We start from the raw sequence: 25,172 nt of genomic DNA, 5'->3' as shown, positions 1-25,172 counted from the left end.
CGCATCATGCATCTAATTTTGGTTTTATGTTTCTCTTAAGTGAAGAGGGGTTTTCTTTATTCAACTAAAAAACATGTAACTGGATATTGCATTGTTCTGTTTTCAGTGGTTACTGTGTAGAGCGCATAAAGATTATGATTAGTATTTCATAGAAAAACAAAATGTTTATGCAATTCACCACGTTTCTTACGAAAAACACCTGCATACACCTGCATAAAACTTTACCTGCTTTAAATTTAAAGAAATTTGCTTAATAATTAAAACATTTTTTCATATTTGATCATCACTTCATTAGCTTGGGATTGGGAGAATTGTGTTAAATAATAATTTACCAATGATTAAGAATATCCATCTTACATAGTACTTTTTAATGGACTGTAGACAGCAGAATATTCCTTTAAAATATTTATTTCTACCAGCTAAGCAGGATTCAGCTTGGTCACTGCTGGATGGGAGACCTCACTGAAAATGTTGCCAGAATCATGATTGAATCACAATACTACTAAAAGACACTGATGACATGTCCTGACTCCATATACACTCACCTAAAGGATTATTAGGAACACCTGTTCAAATTCTCATTAATTATTAATTAATTATCTAATCAGCCAATCACATGACAGTTGCTTCAATGCATTGAGGGGTGTGGTCCTGGTCAAGAAAATGGCTGTTTCTCAATATGCGTTCTTCAGTGATCTTATGTCCTCGCTCTACGTCATCATTAACAGTCGAAGTTCGATTCCAATTCTCAAGAATGCAAGTACAGAGGACGCATGAAAATACCCGGATGAGTTCTTGATAACGAGGATGCATCGAGTTCAGACTTGCCTGCTGAAATCTGGGGAGGTCACATGACCAGCAGGAAGATCGCACACATCTCAATTCTCACAAGTGCGTTCTGTGTTCTCGCGACCTTCTGAGTTTGTTTTTCCAAGGTCACCTGGCAAGACCAGTCTCCACGAGAACACAAGTCCATTCTTTGCATTCTTGGAATTGAGAAACAGCCAATCTCCTGAACTTCAAACTGAATGTCAGAATGGGAAAGAAAGGTGATTTCTATCCATATGCTATCCTATACAAATACCATCCCTACCAACAAGCATAAAACACTTTTTCTCGAGATGTCTTATATTTTTAAGATATATTTAATAATAATAATAATAATTTATTTATTTATTTATTTATGTTTTATATATATATATATATATTTATTATTATTATTATTATTATTAAATATATGTTACAAATATAAAAAAAATCTCGAGAAAAGTTGTTGGTGTGCATATTGGTAGGGATGGTATTTGTATAGGATACCAATGCAGTTATGTGTTTTTATCTCTTGTTGCATTTGTAGACAAATAAATCCCCACCATGCAAGCCTATGTCTTGTCTCCCTCTAGTGGTCACTCACTGCGGGTCATACCGCCACAGAATTACATTGTAAATGCAGAGTGTCTTTTGTAGTAATTCCAAATGGCCAGCCGGTGTCGCCTTAACTCCTGATAATCCAACTTCCAGTTTTTTGCTGGGAAGAGACACGCCGACACCACATTCAAAATGGCCTCTATCAGCAACTGCGCTGGACGTGGATCAAAATGTGCATAAACAATACCGTTCTGTGGATTTACTCATCATCATTACCGCTAAATTCTTAAGGGGAGCGATGTCATGAACACACCACACTGTCAGAAGTGAAGTATGTAAGATGAGATCTTGTTTTGCAGACAGCCCAGCCGAACCGGGGCGCCGCAGCAGCAGGGTATCATCTGCGGTTCTGAACCACCGACACCTCCAGTGAGATGGAAGGAGTGGAGGATGCTGATGTGTTGGGTTTCGCACCGTCCTTCGATGTCAACGACAACCGGGAGCCATGCAAAGTTCGCATTTGTGTTTCTGACCCTGACGGCGCACGCTCCGGGCGGGCCGCCGGGGAGGATTCTGTTTACAATTCGGGTAAACGGGATCGGGACGCTAGAGAGGCGTCCGAGTGCAATGCACCGAAAGAGGGGCACATTTTGCTTGATTTGATACCAGACTCTGTCTCTACGGTGGTGGGAGACAGGGATGGGATATTCAATGGATTTTCCGATCAGCAGGAGGTGGATGTGGTCTGTCCAGATGGAGGAGGGGGAACCCGGTCCGGCCCGAATGCAGCTGTGCGCGCACTCGGAATGACAGAGTCGGATCGGGTTAAGCGTGGGTGCGAGTGTGCTGGAGAGAGTGTAGATAAACCCGACAAGGGTTATTTAAATTCACAGCTGAGGCCAAAGTCTCCAGTGTCATTTGCTGGTAGGAATTCACCAGATATGAAGATGCCTAACGGAGATGCGACCTATGAGCATATGGACAATGATCGTATAAACTGCATGGATTATGATCATACAATGCAATCTTTTCAAAAAGGACTCAACAGTAGAGGTATAAAAGTGGGGAATGGAGGGTTTTTAATTGTGAACAGTTATAACACTCTGTCTCAAGTCCCTTTTGGATCTCTTGGTGGCCTTCATGCTCCAAAGAGCCATGCCTTTGTTCATCAAAGTGATTGTGCGAGGTCATGTGAAAGAATCGTTTGTGCCAGCGCAGAGAGCTCGGACCCGGATCCCGTAGACACCCTGTCAGACCTCAGTGCCAAGCTGTCCTTGTCTCCCCTGGCAGAAAACACAAGCGATTACACTGAAGCCGAGCCGAGCCCGGAAGAATTTAGCGAGTGTGGTCCTCCACCCCGGCCCCAAAGTCTGCGGACTAACCCCGGTCACTCAATTTCCCTCAGCTGCGATGCCACTCCCCTCAGCCCCGAGGATGATGGATATTTTGGAGCGGAGGGTGGCGTGGATGAATGCCTCAGCACTGGGAATACATTTGATCTCGGACGTCGACAAAGCGCTCCCGACAACCTCCCAGACAGACTTAACGATAACCCCGAGGCTTCACCTGACCTAACGGTTGACACGAAGAGGCACGGCATCGCCGAGTTCCTCACCAGGTAGACTTAACCAGTACACAAGTGTCTTTTGAACCTGATTATTATTTCAAGAACTTTTACAGTGGCCTCAGTCAGATGACCACAAACATGTTCTGCTTTCACCTTTAGTATGAAAAAGGAATGTTTTGGTATATTTTAGTATGTTGGGTTTAAGGGTATCTATAAACTAGTGGCTCCAAAGTCGCATTTAAAAGACTTCATTCAAAACTTAAGGTAAATATGTGTGGATAAGTAAGATGTGAGGTAAACTAAACGCCATTGGCTATTTTTAAAATGGGGAGGGGTCACACAATATGCCCACCCCAACTTCCTGTTTCAGTGGAAATTACTTCAGGGCATCAATCTGTGTAGTTATCACTTAATTGGGACTTTACATTTTTTAGTTGTTCTGAATCATCATAAAATTAGTTTATTATTTCTAGAGATACTAATATTGGATTTTTGGCGATATGCAGATAATTTGATGAATAACTGCAATATGTGCTGTTAAATTGGAGAGATAAAGGTTTGACGCAATGTGAAGCTGGGAGCATGCAGCCATATAATTTCCATTGTAACACAATTTTAACGTTAATGTAAAAGCTGATCATGGATTTGAATTGTTCACGATCTAATAGCGCTTTTCCTTTAATTGTACTCCACGTGTCGGGTCATGTCAGCTCACTTTACTTTGGCTGTGTTAGCTTTTCCATTAAGTTTAGTACCACTTCGCAGTGGGAGGGATTATAGACGTGTTGTTATGTTTGCGCTGCCTACTGCTGTGACATCATACAAAAGTGGGAGCGAGCAACAGAGGGAGCATTGCTGGAATGCAGTGTTTTCTATACATTTATTTATTTGTCAGTCCACCACAAATCGTTATTTGGACATCGTGTTTATCACTACCTCTGTCTCACATGACAGTTTCTGTATAAACACACATGGCATCAGTTGATGCACTTCTCTGAGCCTCAATTAACTTACAAAAATGCTGCACATACATGCGGACGTGTGCGTCGCAGATGTGCCGCCACAACTGCAAGTCTGGAAAACACTGGTATGGTGTTCCTGATTTTTAGCCTGTGGATGTTTTCATCGCTAAAATGGAGTTGGGAACTTAAAACAAAGCACGGATGACAACAGGTTTGGTCAAGACAGTGCACGCACAAAGGTAAAGCTAATTTTGCATTTAGCGATGACACTGTTAGTGAAAATTTTCTCAGACCAATTAGTAATCAACAATGTTTTCATGTCACATTTTAGTATCAGCTCAGCTGTTTGAAACCTCCAAGGTTTTACCAAAAAAAGTATCGGGGACTACTATACCCGGTGGAAAAGCCCCCAGAAGTAGGCTAAACCAACCCTTGGGGTACTATGCACTGGAAAAGCACCATAATACTCTACATACATCCTAGCTGACATAATCCCTATGGCAATCCTTACAAATGTGAGCTGACGTGCATGCATAATTATTGGCAAATCAACATAGAAAAATTATGCCAATATAACGTGGCAATATTTTTTTATTTCTAAACAATAATTAATTAATTATTTGCCATTATTGTCCGATAATATCGACATGTCGATAATATCGACATTTTTTCCTAAAGTAGCAGAATTTGCCCATTTTAAGAGGAAAAGCTGCACTGTTAATGACACTTAATGATTGACAGGGAATGATGGGGCTTTGATGGTCACTCATCTGTGGCAGCTTTATTCTCTTCTAGGATTTGCTGAAAGATGTTAGGTTAAGTGCAATACAGACATGCCTGAAAAGAGATATGAAAAGAAGACCTAATGTAATTCACACTTTCAGGATTAGTTAGCAGCAGAAGTAATCGCACAATTGGTTCATTGATTATTACTGTCAGTATCAGCCATGCTCTAAACTTTTGTAGTGTTCTCAAATGTTTCATTGAGAGTAGCCAGTTTTATCGAAATAAAATTTAAAGCAAGTGCAAGTGTTTCGCTTGCTGTACAGTATCATAACCAAGACACATGAATCGACTTGGACACTATGGTTCAAATGTGTAGGGTCACTTGCGTATTTTCTATTTGTAATTTTTTTTTGCATTATGCCACTGGCCTTTTTTATGCTTTATTCTTAAAGGATTATTAAATTTTCTTACAAAAAATCCAGATAATATACTCACCACCATGTCATCCAAAATGTTGATGTCTTTCTTTTTTCAGTCGAGAAGAAATTATGTTTTTCGAGGAAAACATTCCAGAATTTTTCTCATTTTAATGGACTTTAATAGAACCCAACAGTTAATACTTAACTCAACACTTAACAGCTTTTTTCAACGGAGTTTCAAAGGACTCTAAACGATCCCAAACGAGGCATAAGGGTCTTATCTAGCAAAACGATTGTCATTTTGTCAAGAAAAAAAAAATTCTTTTTTAAACCACAATTTCTCGTCTATCTCCGGTCCTGAAAAGCGCCCATGCTACCTCATGTAAATGCGTAGTGACGTTGAAAGGCCACGTGTTACATATATGAAAAGCACATTTGCGGACCATTTTAAACAATAAACTGACACAAAGACATTAATTAGGGTCATTCCACATACAAAAACGTCGGAACGGTCCTCTTTCTCCACACTTGTAAACACTGGGGCGGAGGTTCGCGTTCGTCCTCTGTGACCTCTTGATGTGATGATGACGTATTATGTGAGGTCATGCTGGCACTTTTCAGGACCAGAGATAGACGAGAAGTTGTGGTTTAAAAGTGCATTTTTTTTTTATTTTTCTTGTCAAAAATGACAATCGTTTCGCTAGATAAGACCCTTAAGGGCGATTTATAGTCGTTATAGCTTGCGGTCCGCGTAGAGCCGACGCACTGTTAGGAATTTTGTGAGGTGCGCGTCAGGCTACGCAGAGCTACGCACAGGCTACGGATAGCCTACGCCGTAGCTATGGCGTAGGACCTACGCACGACTATAAATCGCCCTTTATGCCTCATTTGGGATTGTTTGGAGTCCTTTGAAACTCTGTTGAAAAAAACTGTTAACTGTTGGGTTCTATTAAAGTCCTTTAAAATGAAAAAAATCCTGAAATGTTTTCCTAAAAAAAAAAAATCTTCTCGAAGGTGTAGAAAGTTCAACTAGAGTGTTCTTCTACCCAGGAGCTTTGGTCTCTACAAACAAATTTCATAGACTTTGCTTTTAGTATGGAAAAATACATGCGTACACAGAGGAATTTTAATGTCAGCTTTTATGAGTTAGACTTCATGGTGTTCTGCTGCTCTGGGGACTTTTTTGTCTCAGTTTCGGTTTGGTTTTCCCTTCATGTCTTCAGTTCCTTGTTCTACAAGGATGCACTTCTCTATACCTCGGCTATGCCATCTTCCATATCTTTTCTCACACTTTCTCGTTTTTGCCTCTCTCGTCTCCTGTCTGTCTTTCTCTCTGATCTGTGATTCGTCTTTTTCTCCCATGACTGTACTGACTTGGTTCACATTTATTATTAAGACCGCATTAGATTGATTGTCCCATTTAAAAGCATGTTTAGAAATGTAATTAGCCAAACTGCATATGACTGCTCATTATCTGTGTTTGTGTAGAAGAGCACCTGTGACTTTAGAGTTCAACTGGAGCTGCTTTGGCACCACAGGCACATTGAAATCCCTTGTATTAAGCGCATTAAATCTTTGAGGCCTGCTCTGCCATGCCCTTGAAAACCTTAATTCCCTATAGTTAAAGTCTGAACTTAACAGGGAAGTTTCCCGGACAGGGTTAAGATCTAGACTTTAGTTATATTAGGACATTTAAGTAGTTTTTTACAAACATTCAAAAATCATTATTGGTGTGCTTCCTGAGACAGAACAATGGCACAGATATACTTTAAGATAAATTTGTGTTTAAAAAATAGCAGTGTACTAGTAAAAGTGAATGAAGTGCAAAAGTTGTATTAATAGATTTTACTTCCTTATTTTTAAATGTATTGAAAACATTTTACATCCAATTTCAAATTAAAGCATGATACAATTGATCAAGTCTGCTTTGTTCTTTTAAAGAAAGCAAAGACAATAAAAATTAATTTGTTAAAAAAACATTTCTCTATTTTGACACTTAAAACTGAATACACTTCTTAAGAACTATTGAATTACTAATATGTTGCATAATCATTGTGATTAATCACATCTGTTGAGATCAGGAGATTGAGCTGGCCAATCTGTTATCTCCATTCTTTTTGTCTTTAACCAAGATTTTGCCCGCTTGTGTGTTTGATGTTACCTATGATATCAGCGGAAATAAAACAATAGATAGAACTGCAGTCTATGGGTTGAATGTGTTCGAACCGCCACAAGAGACCGCCTTCTCTCCGCCCATTTATCTAATCTGAAGTACTGAACACAATGTTTTACGTCTTTTCTGACTTCTGCCGGTAACACACGGTGAACAGCGCTATTTTTAGCCTTCCATTGATAAAACGAAAGCGGCTGATTTTCGTGTAGTTTCATTTTGCTAGCGTGTGAAAGTTGTGCGATCTTATTTCATAAATTGCCCCTCAAAGTAATCAGGACAGAAGTGGTTAAAAGTGGACAAAAGAGAGGAATTTAAATATTACAGGTGTAAACGTTATGTTTCTCTCTCGTCCACATAAAGCCTACTCTTTGCAGTATTTAAGAAGCCTCTCAGTGATAAATCTTAGAGCTACACTGAATTTGGCAGTTTGATAATTGCAAGTTATCTTTGTGTGCTAAAAAGGCTCATAAATTCATGTAGATGGCAATACACATTCTCTTTTTTTGGCAAATAAATGTAAAGCATGTTGAAATCATCAATGTCTTCCCTCTTACTGTATCAAAATCTCACCTGGCTTTCCTCAGAGATGGTCCCAACAATGTGCTTAAAGTCAAATTCAAATTTGTGCAAGATTACATGATATAACCTTTTTAATACTGTATCCTAAATTATGGATAATTAATACATTAATAAGATAATATACTTCTATTAAAATGTAAAGAAAAACTAACAACCAGAACGTACAGATCCGAGAAACGTGACCATAAAACCATGATATGAACCGAATCGAGGGTTTTTTGAACCGTGCCACCCCTAGTGGTAAGGACCTAGGGGTTTTATTAGACTCTTCCTTGAAATTTGGCAATCAGATCAACGCAGTGTTGAAATTTGCATTTTTTCATGTAAGACTATTGGCTAAGATGAAATCTTTTTTGTTTTGTAAAGATTTGGAAGTGTTAATCTATATACCTTTGTGTTTTCAAGACTAGATTATTGTAATTCACTTTATGAGAAACACCAGCATACAACGTAGAACTGTTTACAAGGGGTACAGAATGCTGTAGCAAGACTGGTAATTTGGATGCAGCAAGTGTGGTTATTTGGATGCATCCGCTGTTTCGGCTGCGCAAACACAAGCACGAGCAGCACAGCTTGCGCAATACCCGATCTGATGTCAAGGCTGCTGTTGGTAATTGCATGTTATCGCGAGAACTGCCGAGACTGCGTCTTTCCTCCTTGAAAATATAATTACCTGAATCGTAGAAATGCTGGATTAAGAGTTGATTTTAAACTTCCATGCTTTGTGTATTAGAGTCTGAATGGTGTAGCTCCCTTTTATCTTTCTGAACTTCTTAATAAGCCCCCTAGGTCCCTAAGGTTTGATAAAAAGGGGTTCTCTGTCTCCCAAGGACCAAACAAAAGCGAAGGAGTGATCTGGCTTTTCAGTGGCTGCTTCTCGGCTCTGGAATAGTCTGCCACTCCATATTAGATCTGGTCCAACCATAGGGTCTTTTAAAAACTATCTAAAATTTCACCTTTTAGGTGTTAACTCTGCGAGTAGAGATGGTTGAACTTTTGTCTGTCTATATTGTTTTGTGATGTTGTTTATGATATGCTGTTTTATGATGTGTTTTTGCATTCTTTTTATGTATTTATTGTTATATGGTTGTACAGCACTTAATTGGTACAACATCCTGTTGTTGAAATGGTACTGTATAAATAAACTAGGGATGGGCACGAGTACTCGATTGCTCGAGTACTCGAACGTGGCATCGATGATCGATCATGAAAACGATGATCATCTGGGTTTATTTACTTATTTATTGTGGATCTGGCGGCATTTGGATGTCAGGTTAGCATTACAAGCGCATGTGGTAGTAAAGACTGGGTGTGGACATGCGTGTTTGAGGCGTCTCGAGACACGCCGACCGGCATATGACATCAGTAACATTACCATGCGTGATTCAAAAACAAACAGATAATTCCGCGCCAAACCGCCGATCCGCGCAATGAACGGCATCCCGCCGATCCCGTGAACCCGGCCACACCTCACATCACTGAGGCACTTTGGTTTAAAAGGATGACGTGATTTTCGGAAATACAGTCGGTCAGGGGCAAAATCTACATCGCCGTCAAAAGTTCAATGGGTTATCATCTCATATTTAAACATCAAAGAAATACCAGAGAGCCATACGAACATAACATTACATCTTGACTGAGAACAGGTAAGGGGATGACACGACACAGCTAATCAAATGATAGCAAAAGACTTAAAGCTGCTTAATGTTATGAAGCTTGAGCTTTGACTGGACGTGTTTAAAAGTGCGCTGTTTATGATGCACATCCACAAAGGGAGTTAAACTTTCTGTACATAACTTAGTTAAAAACGTAACTTAGTTGAAGTCTTGCATTTTATGCAGATAGATGCACGTTGTACATTTATGTTGTATAAAGGCTTAATATTATGTAGAGTGCGTCATAGAGAAAGTGCTTCAGTTTGTGTTTATTAACCCTTTAGTTTCACCTCATCACGCAGCTATTCATGTAAGAGGTTTCTGTTTAAAACATTTAATTCATTAATATTATAGTATGTGTTTATTGTTCTGTCATAGTTTCTTCAAAATTAAGTTTTATTTGAGTGTTTTTAATAAAAAATATTTTCATTTTCACCATGACGTATACGCCCCGCTCCTTTGATTGCCCCGCCCCCAGTTAATCGAGTACTCGTTCTTCAGACCTATGGATTAATCGAAATGAAAAAATGACATAAATGCACATCCCTAAAATAAACTATTACTATTACTAGTACTAATTCTTGCAAACTGCATACTTACGACGTCATGCTTTTCTGATTGTCACAGTACTTGCAGATCATCTTTGATCTTTCTTGAGGTGATAAATGGCTAAATATTTGCCATCCTGACTATTCTTAAATCTGTTTTAACAGTAGTTTCTTGTTTTCTCTCAGATTTTTGTTTTCATTTTAAAATATTTGACGTTGTTCCATTTTACTTTCAATTCAGCGGATATAATGGGCAAAACATTTGCTTCCCCTCGTGCTTAATAAAGGACAAAAGACTTGTTATTTGAGAATTGACTAATTTTTTATTAACAATTACATATGTTTTTAAAAACTTACTCTTTATCTTGTCATCTGTCTTTTTCTAAGGAGTTTGTTTTCCTGGAAGCCCAAAGAGTCAAGGGCCACAGCATCCCAGAGTGTTCCAGGATGGAAACTGTTTGGAAAAATTCCATTGAGGGACAACCCTCCCAAAGACTGTCAAATCATCCAACAGGTAAGAAAGGACACTTTTAAAGTCTTATTTATTTATTAATAAGTCTTTATTTTCTTTGTTTGGAACACAACAACTATGACAAATAAATTATGATAGTTCACCAATGACTAGAATCACAAAGTTCATAGAAAACAGCAAAATAGGCAAGATTCGTAGGAGAAGAAATGAAAAAAATAAATAAAGTGATGAGAAAGCAGAAGAGAAGTGGAGAAAGTAAAGCGAGATCGAGATGGTGGAAACTATGCGTCATTTTGTGTGTCAGCCAGAGGAGACAAGTGTGTGTGGTTGAGTGTGTGCTGTGTGTCTGGAGCTGTCTTTACCCTTCAGTGAAGAGACGATGAATGAGCTTGCATTGATTTCAGCTCTCCAGTTTTGGTTTGAGATTCACCCCCGCACATGCTGCAGGTGTCTCTCTGTATTCCTGTGACAGAGACCTCCAGTATACACACACACACTGAGGCTTGTGTCTTACAAGAAGATATATTGAAAAGAAAACTATGATCTTTATTTATTTTATTAGCAATATAATGAGACCTTTAATCCAAATTAAGCTTTATTGAAAGCGACTACTACGGAAAATGTTGCTCAATCTGTTTCGTATTTATTAGGTAAACATTGCAGTTATACTGAGGCACTTACAATGAAAGTTCACTAGGCCAGGAAATACACACTAAAAGTTAAACATTACATGTGTTGACACGAGACTAGACTGTTGACTTTCCACACTTACGCTTAACTATGATTTCTTTAAGAAATCATAATGGTGATGGTGAAATCAGGTTTAAATCCACATCTCTGACTCTGGAGTTTATGATCATGTGAGGCTGCATGTGACTCATCTGTAATGACTAAAGCTTCAGCTGTTTTAAAGGGTGGCTGGTAAATTCATTTAAGAGTTAAAATGGCTCAAAGGTTAAATCGCACGTATGTGTTAACAGTGGTGTGCTTAATGTTTCTGTCTTTACCTCCATATAACTTTTCTTTGGTTGGGTTAATAATAAAGTCATGCTGGTCAGATTGAGGCTGAACCTTTGTCAACACACACAGCGTCATTTATGCACACTATCCATTTAGTTATAAAGTGGGCCTAACTTTGGGCATAACATTATTTTCACCCCAAGCATGTGGATATCTCATGACAGATTTTTTTCATTTCCCTCACATCTCTTCTGTATACATGTGATGCTTTGAGATATACTGGAGCTGCTGTAATCCAATAATGACTACTCTTCTTTCTTTATCGTTATGTTTTCAGGAGTATGAATCCAGGGCGGTACCCGCTGTAGGACCGTCCCTTCAGCCAATGAGAAGGAAGAATCTTGAGTTTGAGCCTTTGTCCACCACTGCGCTCATTCTGGAGGACAGGCCAGCGTAAGTGTGATGTACATTACTTTAACTCACATAATGCACTGCTTGCACACAGGGCTGATAAAGTGCTGCAAGGTGCGCCGATATGATCAAATATTGACCGTAATTCACTGTGTGCTGCTGGTGTAACTCAATCTGTCAAGGCAATTGTGTGCATCTGGACCTGATAAGCAGGTTTTCGTTCTTTTTTAAAGGAAAGGAATCAGATTTTTATGTTAATTGTTAAAAATGACTTCGTATTAGAGATTGAAAAAAATCATAGTTAAGTGTTAATTTTCAGGTATTGTGTTACTTTTCTAGATTGGATGCAACCTGTCTTTAGTTTCACGCTTCGTTCATGCCTGAATGAGATTGCTTTCATCCGGTTGTAACTTGCGAAAGTGTGATCTCTGAGATTGAAGCTAACTGGAATGTTGTTCCCGTTTCCTGAATGTAAGAACATGCACACGTAGGCATAAATAGTTCTGCTCTAAGATATTCAGGACAGATTATAAGAGTTTTGAATTTTGAAGAATATTTGAGCTTTTGTTTAATCATACAATTGTAGTTCATCGTGGACACAAAATACAAAACACTTCCTACAGCTGTCGAAGTAAAACCATAAAATCATTTTTGAAAGCCCGTCAGAAGTTTCCTTTATTTTTAACACATGACAAGTTTCTACTATTCAGCTTTCTCTTAGTCTTTTTTTAGATTCTTGAGGCAGATCGCTTTTGTGAACTCTATTTACATGTGTGAATATTTGCCTTTTACGCAGTCAAAGACTGTATAAATGTTTGAGTGTATTTGAGTTTCAAAGATATCGTTTAACCCTTGTATTGTGTTTCGATTTTTGAGACGATTTTGACGGAGCGGGTCAAATTGACCCTAACTGGATTCAATGCAATTCCCTAAATATCACATTAAGAAAAAACAGAAGGAATTGGATATGAGCAGGACCATTTTAGTATCAGTACTTGTCACACATTACAAATACTTAATATTAAAAAGTATGATTTTTAACCACAATTTTTTACATGTTTGTTTTAACAAATGCTGAAAATATAATGTTGTAACATTTAACATTTTTATTCAGCATGTTTTTTTTTTACATATACCCAGGGTTTCCTGCAGAAAATGTATTAGTTCAAGAAACAGTATGTAAGAAATGTATATCAATTAATCATAAAATGGCCCTGATATGTCACTAGACATTTAGAAATAATTTGAATTTCAAATATTTATATCACTGACAACAGTGGTCTGGCCAGGATATTGTCATTTATAAAGTGGAGTTGCAGCCCTCAACTGATGTTTATGTTGTCATTTTGTGTATTGGCCACCAGTTGTGTGATTGCAGTACCAGTTTTAGCCACAAGTTTTGTGTCTGCAATACCACTTTTGGCCACAGTCCTACATACTGTTCCTTTAAGGTGGTAGGGTTGGGCTGGTGTTCGTGGCCAGGGGGGACGTGGCAGTCAAAGGGGTGAGACGTACGCGTCATGATGATACTGAAAATATTTTTATTTAAAACACTCAAATCAAACTTAATTTTGTGGAAACTATGGCAGATTTATTAATGAATTAAATGTTTTTAACAGATACCTCTAACGAAAATAGCTGCGTGAAGAAGTGAAACTAAAGGGTTAATAAACACAAACTGAAGCAGATGTCGTAGAACGTCTGACGAACAATGATGATAGATCTACTATTAATTACATTATCTTAAATGAGTGTAACTACTCTAGCATGTAAATAATGCACATAAATAATGTGAGCAAGAGCGCTCAACAATTATATCAAATCAACAGGCACAACAAAAATCCATTTCGGGCGCGCGTGCACGCTTGCGATGTGAAGCGCATCTGCGCTAGCCTGACGTTGCCATACTCAATTCTAGTCAGAATTTGAGTCTGATCCCGCTCCATTGAGCTATAATTATGAGGCATGTCTCAACCGAAAAATGCCTCTGCACTCAATTGGATAGACCTATGACCAATCAGAGCAACGGAGTATGTTGAAATTACGTCTTTTGCAGCCTGACCGAACTGCTAGTTATTTCGCTACAATGACACTAACATTGTGATTATACTAAGTCTGAGTTAGCGAACGTACACAACACCTACTATGTTTACAACATTTCGTTTATATCACAACATTAAGTATTTACTAAGTCATACAGTAAGGCTATCTCTTACCATTTGTACGTTAGGTGAACTTCATCCATGACGATACCCATTACGTTGGCTTGAAAATATTGGAGCCTACCATGTCCCTCCATTTATTCAGCAACCACGATTCCGGGCTTCCGAAAAGAAGCTGGCAACGACCGTTAATTATATCCATCTTGTCATGCAAGCCGAGTTGCATCGCTGTGATACCAATTTCTTGAGGATTCTTAAAGAGGATTTCTCTGTTCCTCTTTTAAAATCAATGCTCTGTCGATATCTTTTAGAACAGACTCAATGTCAGAATCCACACATCTGAATTCTACAGCGGCAGCCATTTCATTAAACAGATTAAACACACGCGCTCTTTGGTGACGTGATTCATTGCGTTACTGTTGATCATCTGTCCATCATCGTATAAAGCCCGCCCTGACAATTTGATTGGTTCGATCAGCTTTGGGTCTAGCATAGTAGCTCCTCAACGAAGAAACTCCAGACCGATCTTCCCGTTCTCAAAATGTTGTGGGCTGGCACCCAGGCTACATCTGCGCTATTCTCCGAGATGCACTTGACGGCCTTTTGTGCAGCAAATTTTATTTTTTAGTTTTTGACGACCTAGTTAAGGCGGTAGGGTTTCCCAGCTTAGGCGGGCTGCCCGAACTGCAAAGTGCTGCGGGAAACCCTGTATACGTATATTTAAAACATCCTAAAATAAACAATTTAATTTTGCTGTGAAATGAAATTAAGCTTTTCTTTCCTAAACAGGCTCATCTTTTGTTCTTGAGGCTCATTGAACAAGTTCAAGAAATCACTGTTTACATGATGTGCACACATCAATTATATGCTTTCTGCCTTCTTGCATTTTTAACAAATGGTGCTTGTTTTGGTGTCATGTTTTGTGGGGCAACTGGCATCACATGTATTCGCCTCTGGATTTTCTGTGGGTCTGAATTCATCTAGAAATGATAGCTCACTTTTACTTTTCTGTGTCTGAGAAAGTCTTTATTAGTACTGAAAATGGTAAGCAAAAGCTCACTTTTCCCTTTCCAGGGTAGTAACCAGGATAGTTAATTTGTGTCTTTACAGTTGCCTTGGAACAAAAAGCATGGGTCAAATTGACCTGTAAACATCAAAATCGTAAAAAAGTGACTTAAAAACACATCACTTAAAAAAACACATCAGTGTATCCTAACTTTGCTTGCATGTTAATGGCCCTAAATGAGAAAAAGTGACAAAATGTTAACTTAGAAAAAGATAACTTATGTAGTATTTCACATACATTGTAATTAGAAATGAAAGCTCACTTTTACCATATGTGTCTGGAAGTCTTTTTCAGTACTCAAAATAGAGTGAGAAGAAGCACTTTTACCCTATTTCAGGATAGTAAAACATCAATATAGCAACAAACACTAAAAACATATAATGAATTTGGGTCTGTACAGTTGCTTTGGAACAAAAAGGTGGGTCAAATTGACCCACGAACATCAAAATAGTTACAAAATTATTTGCGTACACTTCAAAACATATCAGCGGATCCCAACTTTGCATACATGTTCATGGCTATAAATGAGAAAAAGTCACAACATTTCAAGAATAAATTTACAGGTTAAATGTTTTTTTCCGACAGTTTAAAAATCAAAACTGGTCAAATTGACCTGGAACATAATACAAGGGTTAACCCTACGTATAAAAACGTATGCACCCTCCAGGAAACCATTTTTAAACCCAGAAATAAAATGACTCAAAGTTTTCTTGTGTTGTTTTAGGAACTTACCAGCTAAATCAGAAGAGGAATCTGAGAGGCACAGGCAGGAATACAGTGAGATGGTTGCAGGGGCCAAGAGAAGAGGTAAGTCATGTGTTTTCTGCCATGATAGTGATGTATGACACTTGATCTGTTGGCCATGTGCCTCTGTATTTCACCTTTGCACACAGAGAAACACAAACCTATGTTATGTTACTGCTGCTGTTTATTCACACAAATCTGCCACACGTTTCTTCTGTTTGACTTAGAAATGAAAGATGCACAGAAGAAAAAACGACAGATGAAGGAAAGATACCGTCAGGAAGAGAACATCGCCAATGCCATGGTGATCTGGAACACTGAGGTCCTGCCCAACTGGGAAAGCATGTAAGTAGCCTATTGCTCCACCTATTATTTTTATATTTATATATATTTATTTACAAATAAACCCCATTCAAACAGAAAATATACGTAAATTGGCTTCTGTGTAAACACAAAAATTGTCCTGTAAATTCTGGGATATCTCACGTAAAGAGGACCTAGTAACGTAGAAACATTCACATGTGAATAAAAAATGGAAAGAATGCCGTAGTGAGGGCGTGCGTGTCATCGCAACAAGACGTTTATGGTTCAGCTCTTTGACACAGGGATTCAAACACAGGTCAACATTTACAACAAGAAATGTCGTCAAACTGGACTGAAGCAGAGGTCAGGGAGCTCGTCACTATCCACGCTGAAGCTGAGATCATTCACGACCAGCATGACAGAACAGCGCATTACACACTCCTTATGCACTTGTCATAAACTAAAATGCACGCACATGGTTTCTCGAAAGGGAAATCAAGGATAATAGCAAACTTCAGACACTTTGGAAAAACCTACCAGGTGCAGGACTTTAATTGAATCACGTGTCTTTAAGAAATCTTTATGGTATGTGTGTGAATGCACGCATTTTTCCATCATCTCTGTGTGAAAACGGCTATAGTCACTTTCTGAAAAGCACAGAAAGCCGATTTATGTACGTTTCTTACAGAACAGTTCAGGTGAATGGTAATCATTTATTTAAATAAATGCAGACAAAACAATTAAAAAAGCGACCAAAATCACAAAGCAAACATTTTTATCAGTGTGTGTTCCCTGGGTTTGAACCCGTGACCTTTTAAACTGGTTACACAATGTTCTAACAGTTGAGATACAGGAACAAGTGAATGAATATTGATGCGTTTTGTTCCCATCATACAGGCGTAACACCCGACGTGTGCGTGAACTCTGGTGGCAGGGTATCCCGCCCAGCGTCCGTGGAAAGGTCTGGAGCCTCGCCATCGGCAATGAGCTAAACATAACCCCAGGTAACCGTGGCAACCACACATTACAGTTGTTCGATTTGACGACCTTTTAGCTGTTGGTCTGCATAACATGTCTGGCAGCCAATGTGGCATAAATCAACCCAGGCTGTGTCCAGATGCGTCATGTTGACAAAGGAAGCAGCTGTTGTTTTAGTCACAGCAGTAGTGATTGTGGGTGTGTTTTGTCTCAGAGCTGTACGAGATCTTCCTGTCTAGAGCCAAAGAGAAATGGCGGAGCTTCAGCGAGACAAGTTCTGTCAATGAGAGTGAAGGTTTGTTGCCTTTACACACTTGTTGCTATTTTTGCCCTTTATATGTCGGTAATCAAAGAATAACTTGATATAAACATTAAACTTTTAAAATGTTTAAAACAGAAAAATGTAACAAATAGAGCTATTCAACTTATTTCCTGTCCACGTTATTTACATTTATTCATTTAGTAGATGCCTTTTTCCAAAGCAACTTACAGTTGGGGAATACAAGTCCACATGTTTTAAGTCATCTTGTATTTTTACATATACATCATAGAAAACAGTATACATCATAGAAAATAAATTATCGCAGTAATGCCAGTTTTTTCCCGGTATTCTGCAGCCAAATATATTGGATATAACATGATTGAACACTGCTATAGTAGGGCAATGAAACGCTTAAAGGGGTGGTTCAATGGTATTTCATGCATTCTGACTTATTAACACAGTTATAGAGTTGTTTCCTCATGCTAAACGTAGGCAAAGTGTCAAAAAGCAGTTGGGTGTGTTACAGAGTATTTCTGTGCCGAATGCACCTCGCCAGGGTTCTTACAAGTTTCGGAAAGTTTTTTCGATTACAGGTCCATCTGACGTTTTAGGTGTTTCTATACGTATCACTTCTTTTTATGGGCACTTCCCCCGGAAAACCTGCCCACCCGTCAATCAGCGGGAGACTCTAGAACTTACAAACATCACATCACGCGACAGCTTTGTTTAATTATGGTATGAAAGAAGAAGTGTGTTTTTGGATGTAAGGAGAAGAAAGTCAGCCTTATGGAAACAATGGATATAGTTTATTATCCGGGGTAGCAGGGGAATTTTGCGTGTGTTTGATGCGCTGGATTTCATTAAAAAGTCTCAACCGGATCATGAGTTACATGCGGTAATTAAGTCTTATGTTGGAAATTGGCGTGTGCATATTATATAAATGACACGAACATGTAGTGAATCATAAGTTAAACAGTGTTGTATAGTGTTGCATGATTCGTACTCGCTCCTCCCGCGGTAGTAACTCCTCCTTCTTCATTTTTAAATACGTTATCGGAAAGAATCGGTAAAGCTGATATTTCTTTTATAAATCTGATTAAACTAAAAACTTTTCGGAGATATAAAGGATGTAATACTACTCTATAGGTACTCCAGATTAACATAAAAAATGCAGAAACAGTGTGTGTTATGTGAGCTTTAATATGGCTTCTCTGGCAATGGAAGTCCCGCCTTCCAGTTAAAGCGGTGATTCTCAACTGGTGGGCCTCAGACCGCCATCTATTGGGTCTCGTGGCAGTGGTAGACTGCCAAAGAAACTTTTATTAATTTTTCTATTGATAAATCTGATTGTTTTTTGCATCAGATTGTTCTTACGATTTTATATGAATAAAAAAACAGTCAATATGCATGATCTAAAAGCCCATTTATGTTTAAATATCGCAACACCAAATATGTCACAACGTCAAATGCAGTAACATTACATTTTTACAAAGTATAGTTTATTTGACTCGTATGTGTACTCAGACATTTGACAAAATCCAACCTACGTGTACATGGTTTTAAAAATCCGTCTTCGAATGACGAAAACTGTGTCACATGCCCTGTACACAGACATTCGCATATGTGTAAAAAAAAATAGACCAACCTTTAGTCTAAAATGGATCGTATTCTGAAAAGAATATCACATGTGGTAGACAGTCCTGTGCAAGCAAAAACCTTTCACGTCACTATAAAGACGCTAAAAGTACCCCTAGGCGTCACTTTTTAACACACAGGGTTCCCTTCTTTAGCATCACTCTTTGATGTGCATTCTGCTTCTCTTTTTGACAAGCGTTTCCTCCTGGCCTTCAGCATAATTTTTTTATGTGCAGGGTACTTTCAGTTTTTTGGCTTATGTGTCAAATAAAGACGGCTTTAATTATTAGCATGTATACAAAGTAGAATTCATTTTTTATATATTTTTACTTTATCTTTTCAAAGGTGGAACTTAAAATCGGTTTTCCCTCTGGAAATGACACCTGTGGTTTCCTATTGGAAGCAGTTTCCGAATTCATTACATAGTGACACTTAGGGGTACCTTTAGTGTACTTCATATTGACATGAAAGGCACATTACAATGCTTCCTTTTTTGACACTTTTGTACATTTTCCATTATTCTGCATTCATACTATCACATTTGGAAATGTGGTCATCAAAATCATTGCTGGGCCATAAGTTGCAAAAGGTTAAAATATGCTGTTTAATTGTGATTTTAGCATGCGATTTTAGCATATTTTTTTCTTGTTCAAGTAGATAGGACTTTAGTCTTGCATGACTGAAATAAATGTCACTGCCTAGTGAAGCGACTTCTCTAAAGAGACTTTTCTGCAGCCCTAATTTTATATTTTAGAAAATGTTTGGATTATGAAAAGTGGGTGGTCCATGCCACGATAAAGCCAAACGCCTCACATTAAGTAGATGAGGTTAGTGGGAAGGGAAAGTTTTAAAATAATTTGTTTTAAAATTCTAAATTACAATACTTACAATAACACCAAGAACAAAAAGCCCTTTCCAGTTTCCAGTGTCAATACTGTATGTTTTGATGATATCAGTACATAGTTTCCATTACCAGCTTCCTGAATTGCGTCACAAGAGCTCCATTTTCAAATGATTTGTCCTATTTGCTGTGACTAATGCCTTGATCTGATCTGATTTGATTAGACTGTGGCGTGTCATTGGCTGACAGAGAATCTAGTCTGGATTTAATCAAGCTTGATATATCAAGAACTTTCCCATCTCTCTACATATTCCAGAAGGTAAAAACAGGTGTCTCGTCCATGCATGATGCCAATTTTATAATACTTTGTATTGTATTGTCTTTTTTGATTTCCATCATAATATATTTGTACCTCTCTCTTCCCCATTAGGGTGGACCATACCATGATTTATTGCACAACGTGTTGGGGGCATACACCTGTTATAGACCCGATGTTGGCTATGTACGTATCAAGCAGTTGACATGAGAGAATGTGATATGAAAGCTCATTCACCAGCTACTGTTCAGTGCATGTGAAGCGTTAAGTTTACATGAACCAGGTCACATGTTCTGCTTAAGGCAAAGAGCTGATGCATAAATAACACATGCAAACTAGCTCTGTGGAAGGTGCAAAATTGTATGGGTGGGGCATCCTTCCTAGCAGTCCGGCAAATATACCAAGAATAAACTCCGGGACAACAGTCATGGTTTGTATGGCATGTGTTTATGTGTCATTTGTTCAATGTTTTAAGGTCCAGGGCATGTCCTTCATTGCTGCTGTTCTCATTCTGAATTCGGAAGAGGCCGATGCCTTTATTGCCTTCGCCAACCTCCTTAATAAACCATGCCAGATGGCCTTCTTCAGAGTGGACCATGACCTGGTACGCCTACATTCTCTCTTCATCAAACCTAAAAGTTACACTGTCTGCATTTGTACTCAAAATGTATTCCAACCATCTGTTGACCCACTTTATAAAGATTTCATTGGCCAGAAACTCTGGGCCAAAAAGTCACAATGTTGGCAAATTTGCTGACAAACATTCCTCAAATGATGCACACTGGATGTTATCATCTTTTGTATCATGTTTGTGTTTCAAGATGTACTCATGTTTTGTATTACTGTCATATTTTGTTTTTCCTCTCAAGATGCTGAAGTATTTTGCAGCATTTGAAGTGTTTTTTGAAGAGAACCTGCCCAGACTATTCCAGCACTTTCAGAACAACAGCTTGACCCCTGACTTTTACCTCATAGACTGGTAATTCTGCGGTTTAAATCTCTCTTCCTCCTCTGCTCCGCTCCGTCTGTTTCTCTCCTCTATGCATATTTCTTTTCCTTGTTTTGAAACCACAAAGGAGAGATAAACAAGCAATTGTTTAACTACACTAAGCCTTTATCGCCCCCTAGGGTTGGTCTGTGGTTCTCAGGCTGTCTGAGATGGTGGAGACAGATCCTCTAAGTCTTAAAATCTAAATTGACACCTGACAATTGATAATTTTGCTACAGTCATTATTTTCTTATTAAATTGTAAACTGCTACTATGATTTAGGAGGCATTGGAAGTGCAAAATGTTGTGGGTTTGATTCCCAGGGAATGTATTAAACAAGGCTAAGAATGTAAGGCTTTAATGCACTGTATGTCATTTCGGATGACAGAGCATACCAAATGCATAAATGTAAACTTAAAGGAATTGTAAAATTAGCCATTATTTTACTCATCCTCAAGCCATCCTAGGTGTACATGACTTTCTTCTTCCAGCCAAACACAGTCAGAGGTTTATGAAATAGTATCTTGGCTGTTTTCAGCTTTACAATGGCACTGGATAGTGCCCCATTTTTAAATCTATAAAAGTGCATCCTTCCATGGATCTATAACTTAAGGCCGGGGTATACTTTTTTCCGCCTCAGGCTCGCATGCGAACGCGTCCATGCAGCTTTCCAAGTATTCTCCATGCGTTGGACACGTATACGCAATACAAATAATTTCTTATTCAAATTATTACTCTGCAAGGCTATCAGTGCAGCACTGATTTGCAACATTTACAGTACATTAAAAAGAAAAGGATAAATGAAGAAAAGTAGCGGATCCACCACTGCAAACAAAGTTTAGAACAAACAACAAGAAAATAAAGAAATCAAAAATTATGGTGACAAAAATGCTCCACAGCTTTCTGTTCTTGGAAGAAGTGAAAATAAATAAATAAAGACGATGGTGTGTGTGCAAATGCTGTCTATTGCCTTTGTGTTATTGTTGTGTAGTGTCCTGTCTCAACATGTTCACGCGCATGCGCTGTCGTACGCGGACTGTCCACATGGTCTCAAATTTTGGGCAGCACTTGGACAGCCACGGACCTTCCTGATGACGAAAATGTCATGTCACGGATGTCCCTAGTGAACCTTCGGCTTAATCCATACAGTTATTTAATGGCAAAGCAAAGGTTTAATATTTTCACAAACATTTATATTTCAAATTTTTATAGTCCACAGCCATACACACATTTGTTTAAGAGGCTTGAGGTCAGGTGGAAGGCAGACCTAATGTTTTCAAAAAGACATTTAATAATAACTGTGTGGATTAGTTTTTGATACATGCACTTTTTGGAGATTTAATAATGGGGCACTATCCAACACCACTAGAAATCTAAAAAGAACCAGGATATTATTTAATATAACTAGGGATGCACCGATATGGAAATTTTGGCCAATACCGATAACTCTTTATATTTGGGGGCCAATAACGGATATATATATATATATATATATATATATATATATATATATATATATGCCGATAAATATTCATATTAATTTCACAATGAAAAACTCCCTGACCGCGGACATCTTGTCTTTGCGCTAGACTAGCATACTCTTCTTAAGCCCGCAACACGTGTCATCTTCGTGCTATGTCACAGAAAGCACCAATCAAAACTCCACATGGCCAGCAATGAGCCAGTGAAGTGGTTCAACAAACCGAAATAATCCATCATTTATCGGCTTTCATTTATCTGCCTAATTTTGCTATTAGACCGATATCCGATAATATTAAAAATAAGCCGTTATCGGCCGATATATCGTGCATCCCTAAATATAACTCTTGATTGTGTTTGGCTAAAGGAAGAAGTCATTTATTCACCTTTTAAACACACACCAATAAGTTTATCATTAAATGCATTAACTACTCTCATCTCCTCTCTCATCACTTTTGTCTTTGTCTCAGGATCTTCACTCTGTACAGTAAGTCATTACCGTTGGATGTGGCCTGTCGTGTTTGGGATGTGTTTTGCCGAGATGGAGAGGAGGCATTATTTCGGACCGGACTGGGAATTCTACGGCTGTACCAGGATGTTCTGCTGCAGATGGATTTCATCCACAGTGCACAATTTCTTTCTCGGCTGCCTGAAAACACACCCGCACATGCACTCTTCTCCTGCATAGCTAACACACAGATGGTCAGTAACAACCGGCGGTGGAACCAGGTGAGACGAATGCACTCACACAAAGATCTCTTATAACATTTGTAATGAAATATTGCTTCATAATCTGGTTGTAGATCCACACTGATGCCCAGATTCGATTTAATGGCCGTTTAGTTTAATTTAGTTCATTAGCAACAAAATGTTAGAAAAATTATTTTAAACAGAAAAGGATTAAAAATGTATGAAAAATGTGTAATACCGTAGGATGTTGATTTTAATGGATTGTGTTGAATTCAAATAATCCAATAAAATATTTATTATAACTCCTAAAGGAGTTCTAACTGGCTTTTTTGCGTCATCCGCAGGTCTTTTCTGCTCTGATGAAAGATGGACTAAAAGAAACAGACAAAAGCAGCAGTAGTCCTGCCTTAAGAAGCTAACAGCTGACACTTCTAAAGGACAAGGGGATGTTTTTGAGGCTCGGAGATGATGACTGTTCACGCAGCACTTTGAACTCTGCCTTGTGCCTGAGGAGAACATCTTGGGCTCAAACTTGATATGCTTGTTGTACTGTTAAAAATGTCATGATGGACCCGTCCCCTGTGGAAGGGATGTTTTTTTCACTTACGTTCAAAAGCGTTTATACCTGTGTTTAAGAATGAATTCGAGAGCAGGAGAATAATACAAATGTGAGTCAGGTTATCGTATAATGTGCCAACTTTGTCAATGTTACTTTTGTAATATTGTGACTGTAAGAAAACAACCAGATCAGATAATGATCAGAACCATTTACACACATACAGAGGACATAAACGCCCCAGGCCAGCAGTAATCTTGCACCAGCGGTAGGCCATCTGGTGCACACACACACACACATAATCTAAACCTGCAGTAGCCTTTCATTTAGCACACAGCAAATCTGTCAATGTATTTATGCAAAATGTGTTTGTTTTTCTTTTTTTAAATTCAGTCTGTTTGCTAAAATCCTCACCTCTGTTTGACTGCAGTTATAGAGCCATTGATACCTATGGCAATATTTCTGTATCCCTGTGACCACCTGTGAGCCACAGTATACCCCAAAACTCTAAACGGAGACCTGGAACCAGAATAGCTTGAATCAGAATTGCTGATCTGAGATCAGGGTTTGCCTGTTATATGCCATCTAAAGACAGATGCTGATCAAATATTACAACTCGGAGAGTTTTCTTAATAATCAGCCATGAGGTTTTGAATAAAATGTCTGCAAACACACACATTACACACTAACCTTAACCAGCAAACAAGAGATCAAGTTTTGCACCTTCTACAACACTCCAAAATGAATGATTTTTTACATTTTGTTGTTATTTAAGGCCTGTTTTTAATTTAAGAATCATCTTTTTATCTTTCTCACGGTTGTACAGTTTTCTTACATCAACAGTGAAAATTGTACGTTGCTTGTGTGAGGGATCTAGTCAATTTCAGTATTGGAGACCTGATTTGTCTTCCTGTCATTCTTTCTTAGTTTTTTTTTTTACTTGCACAGCATCTTATAAAATGAAACTACATTTAAGGAAGATTTTGTTACATTGTACAAGCCACAACATGGGACCAGCATGTTTTTGAGAAGTGCCATCTACAAAATACAGCAATTGCTTCTTTTTGGACAAGAAGTTTATGCTGCCTGCTTCATGGTTCTTTAACATTATATTTAATGAAATACCTGGCTCATTAATTATGTGCAAAATAAAAAAAATGAAATCCTAATAAATTTCGATTTATACTGTGATAAATCTGTACACCCCTAAACATCACATCAAATACTATAGCTTGTTCCTAATAGCCAATTGCCTTTACACCCTAGCCATGAACCGTGGTTAGCTACTCTACATAGTGTGTCGAGGGAATGTGCT

General features: G+C 38.3%; 1 protein-coding gene across 1 annotated transcript; it reads left to right on the top strand.

Annotated features, from left to right (window-relative positions):
- Positions 1-1,465: 1,465 nt before the first annotated feature.
- tbc1d12a (TBC1 domain family, member 12a) lies at positions 1,466-25,046 on the top strand. Its single transcript, XM_065297487.2, has 13 exons — positions 1,466-2,983; positions 10,382-10,508; positions 11,764-11,879; positions 15,790-15,872; positions 16,037-16,154; positions 17,010-17,116; positions 17,305-17,385; positions 20,053-20,147; positions 20,259-20,330; positions 20,620-20,748; positions 21,014-21,123; positions 23,082-23,340; positions 23,646-25,046. The coding sequence occupies exons 1-13, from the start codon at positions 1,800-1,802 to the stop codon at positions 23,718-23,720; spliced, it is 2,556 nt and encodes an 851-aa protein (XP_065153559.1). The 5' UTR covers positions 1,466-1,799; the 3' UTR covers positions 23,721-25,046.
- The last annotated feature ends 126 nt before the right edge of the window (positions 25,047-25,172 follow it).

This window comes from Paramisgurnus dabryanus, chromosome 17, assembly GCF_030506205.2.
Source record: "Paramisgurnus dabryanus chromosome 17, PD_genome_1.1, whole genome shotgun sequence".
NCBI lineage: Eukaryota > Metazoa > Chordata > Actinopteri > Cypriniformes > Cobitidae > Paramisgurnus > Paramisgurnus dabryanus.
Note: the sequence above shows the minus strand (reverse complement) of the source record. Positions and strands in the feature narration are given on the sequence as shown.

Excerpts from the sequence above, each read along its gene's own strand:
- tbc1d12a (XM_065297487.2), top strand. The coding sequence starts at position 1,800 with ATGGAAGGAGTGGAGGATGCTGATGTGTTGGGTTTCGCACCGTCCTTC. Across the intron at positions 16,155-17,009 it reads CTGCCCAACTGGGAAAGCAT|GCGTAACACCCGACGTGTGC; the intron begins GTAAGTAGCCTA and ends CCCATCATACAG. Across the intron at positions 20,148-20,258 it reads CTCTCTACATATTCCAGAAG|GGTGGACCATACCATGATTT; the intron begins GTAAAAACAGGT and ends CTTCCCCATTAG.